This window comes from Odontomachus brunneus, unplaced genomic scaffold (assembly GCF_010583005.1).
Source record: "Odontomachus brunneus isolate Ranch 3 - 2012 unplaced genomic scaffold, Obru_v1 Obru_scaffold_497, whole genome shotgun sequence".
Taxonomy (NCBI): domain Eukaryota; kingdom Metazoa; phylum Arthropoda; class Insecta; order Hymenoptera; family Formicidae; genus Odontomachus; species Odontomachus brunneus.
In genome coordinates this window covers 4,353-6,349 of record NW_022639947.1, presented here as the reverse complement: position 1 = coordinate 6,349, position 1,997 = coordinate 4,353, and the positions used below count along the sequence as shown (strand labels likewise).

Sequence of the window (1,997 nt, the reverse complement as noted above, 5' to 3'; positions counted from 1 at the left end):
TATATATATATATATATATATACTATAGAGTTATATATATTATATGTACTATAGAGTGAAGATTGGTCAGACTGTCATATAATTGAAGGACAATTTGAATCTCCATTTGAGAAGCATCTTCCAGGAATAATGCCAGATAAAACCAAGATAGCTTACTTTCAAGTGATCTTACCATCTAAATGGAGCTCCCATAAGATAAAACCAATATGCTTGCATCTTGCAGGAACTGGGGATCATGTATGTTAAGCACTGCTCCATTGTCACTTTCTCACTTTTAATTCTCTTTGAGAAAGAGTCATGAATATGCAATATAATACAACTCTCTGTCCTAATCAACATATTTATATACTTTACTTATTAACCAGTTTTTTTGGCGACGTAGAAATCTTATTGCTAGACCACTACTCAAAGAAGCGGGCATAGCATCGATATTGTTGGAAAATCCATTTTATGGACTGAGGAAGCCAGATGATCAAATGTAAGAACTTAGATGGAAGGTTTGTATGGGATAGCACTATACGGTCATTGAAGACTTTACAATTTCTTCTCTTCTAACCATGTTATATCGCAATTAGCCGTTCTAGTTTACATAATGTATGTGACATTTTTATCATGGGAGGCTGTCTAATAATGGAGTCGATCGTCCTGTTAAATTGGTGTGAACAACAGGGATTTGGGCCACTGGGTCTCACTGGATTGTCAATGGGTGGACATGTTAGTTGAAAGTTATGAGAGAGACTGTTATGCAAATTGTATGCATCTGAGCACATGTTCTTTCTGTAGATGGCTTCTTTAGCAGCTACTAATTGGCCAAAACCAATATCCTTAGTACCTTGCTTGTCATGGTCTACAGCTTCACCTGTGTTTACGGAGGGTGTTATGAGTGCGTCAATAAATTGGGCACTCCTGGAGACTCAATACTTTTCAGACAAGATATATCAAAATGATCTGGCAAAAATGGTCAAAATTATCGATCGCGATGTGAGTATCTCACTGGAATGAAAAATTTTTGTACATGTATCTCTTATATCTATGAAATATATGTTTCTAGGACGCTTTTTTAGCTGGTCAACACTTTGCAAAGCATTATCCTGCAAGTATGAATAGAGTAGATGAGTTAAGAAGAGAATCCAATGAGAGTAACAAGAGTAATACTTCTGCTGTGATTGGTGCGAATAGTACAAATTCTTCTAATAAAAACATTAACGACAATAATATTTTCGTCGAAAACGAATCTAGAAATAAGAAAAGTCAGTTGCAACGTCAAATCGCGGAAGAGAAGGCGGCGGCCAAAATATTTCCCTTAAATCTCATTTCTAACAGGTTCAAGTCAAAAGATCCCAACACTCTCAAAGGTAAGTTGAACTCGTATAGTTAACTTGCATTACCTTGCATGCGGTCCGTTGAATAGTCTTTCGTAGTTTCATACAAGAGAAGTACAATAGCGAATTAATATATCTCTGTTCTCATTTTCTAGCCGTGTAATTACTGATTGTTATCATTTGTCCTCGTGTTTAATGATCCTAGAGAGCTTGTAAGCATGCTTTTTATGGGACTTGTTTTTTTCGTGACAGGGGTTTGCTTATTGCCAGTGCCGAAGCATCCGCTATTTTCAGACAACAAATGGCGCGAGCACGAGGCGTTGCAGTTTATGCGCGGCATAATGGACGAATGCACGCATCTGAAAAATTTCGAGATACCAGTCGATACCGAGCTGATCATTGCCGTTTGTGCCAGAGATGACGCGTACGTGCCGCGAGATCATTGTATGAGCCTTGAGACGATATGGCCAAAAGCTGAGATACGTTACATTGATGCTGGTCACGTTAGCGCTTATCTTCTTCATCAAAAAGTCTTCAGGTACATTCTTTGGAATTTATCTAAACTTACAAATATTTTTTCGACATGTTTTGTAAGTATTTCAGGTACGCTTCTTTAGGGAGAGAAACAACCTGAAATTTCTCTAAATTTTCAATTGCTCATCTCCCTGAAGTTGT

The 1,997-nt window shown here is 37.4% G+C and overlaps 1 protein-coding gene across 4 annotated transcripts in view; it reads left to right on the top strand.

Moving 5' to 3' along the window:
- LOC116853719 (protein ABHD18) overlaps window positions 1-1,997 on the top strand; it is a 7,349-nt gene that overhangs the window by 1,173 nt on the left and 4,179 nt on the right. Inside the window, exons 3-9 of one of the 4 annotated variants that reach the window (XM_032834891.1) lie at window positions 55-237; window positions 366-478; window positions 576-714; window positions 784-981; window positions 1,052-1,355; window positions 1,575-1,860; window positions 1,918-1,996. In XM_032834891.1, coding sequence (XP_032690782.1) covers window positions 55-237; window positions 366-478; window positions 576-714; window positions 784-981; window positions 1,052-1,355; window positions 1,575-1,860; window positions 1,918-1,939 — 1,245 coding nt within the window. In that variant the 3' untranslated portion in view covers window positions 1,940-1,996. Of the gene's footprint in view, window positions 1-54; window positions 238-365; window positions 479-575; window positions 715-783; window positions 982-1,051; window positions 1,356-1,574; window position 1,997 lie in introns of all 4 variants that reach the window. The other 3 variants (XM_032834889.1, XM_032834892.1, XM_032834890.1) reach the window with 3 other exon arrangements.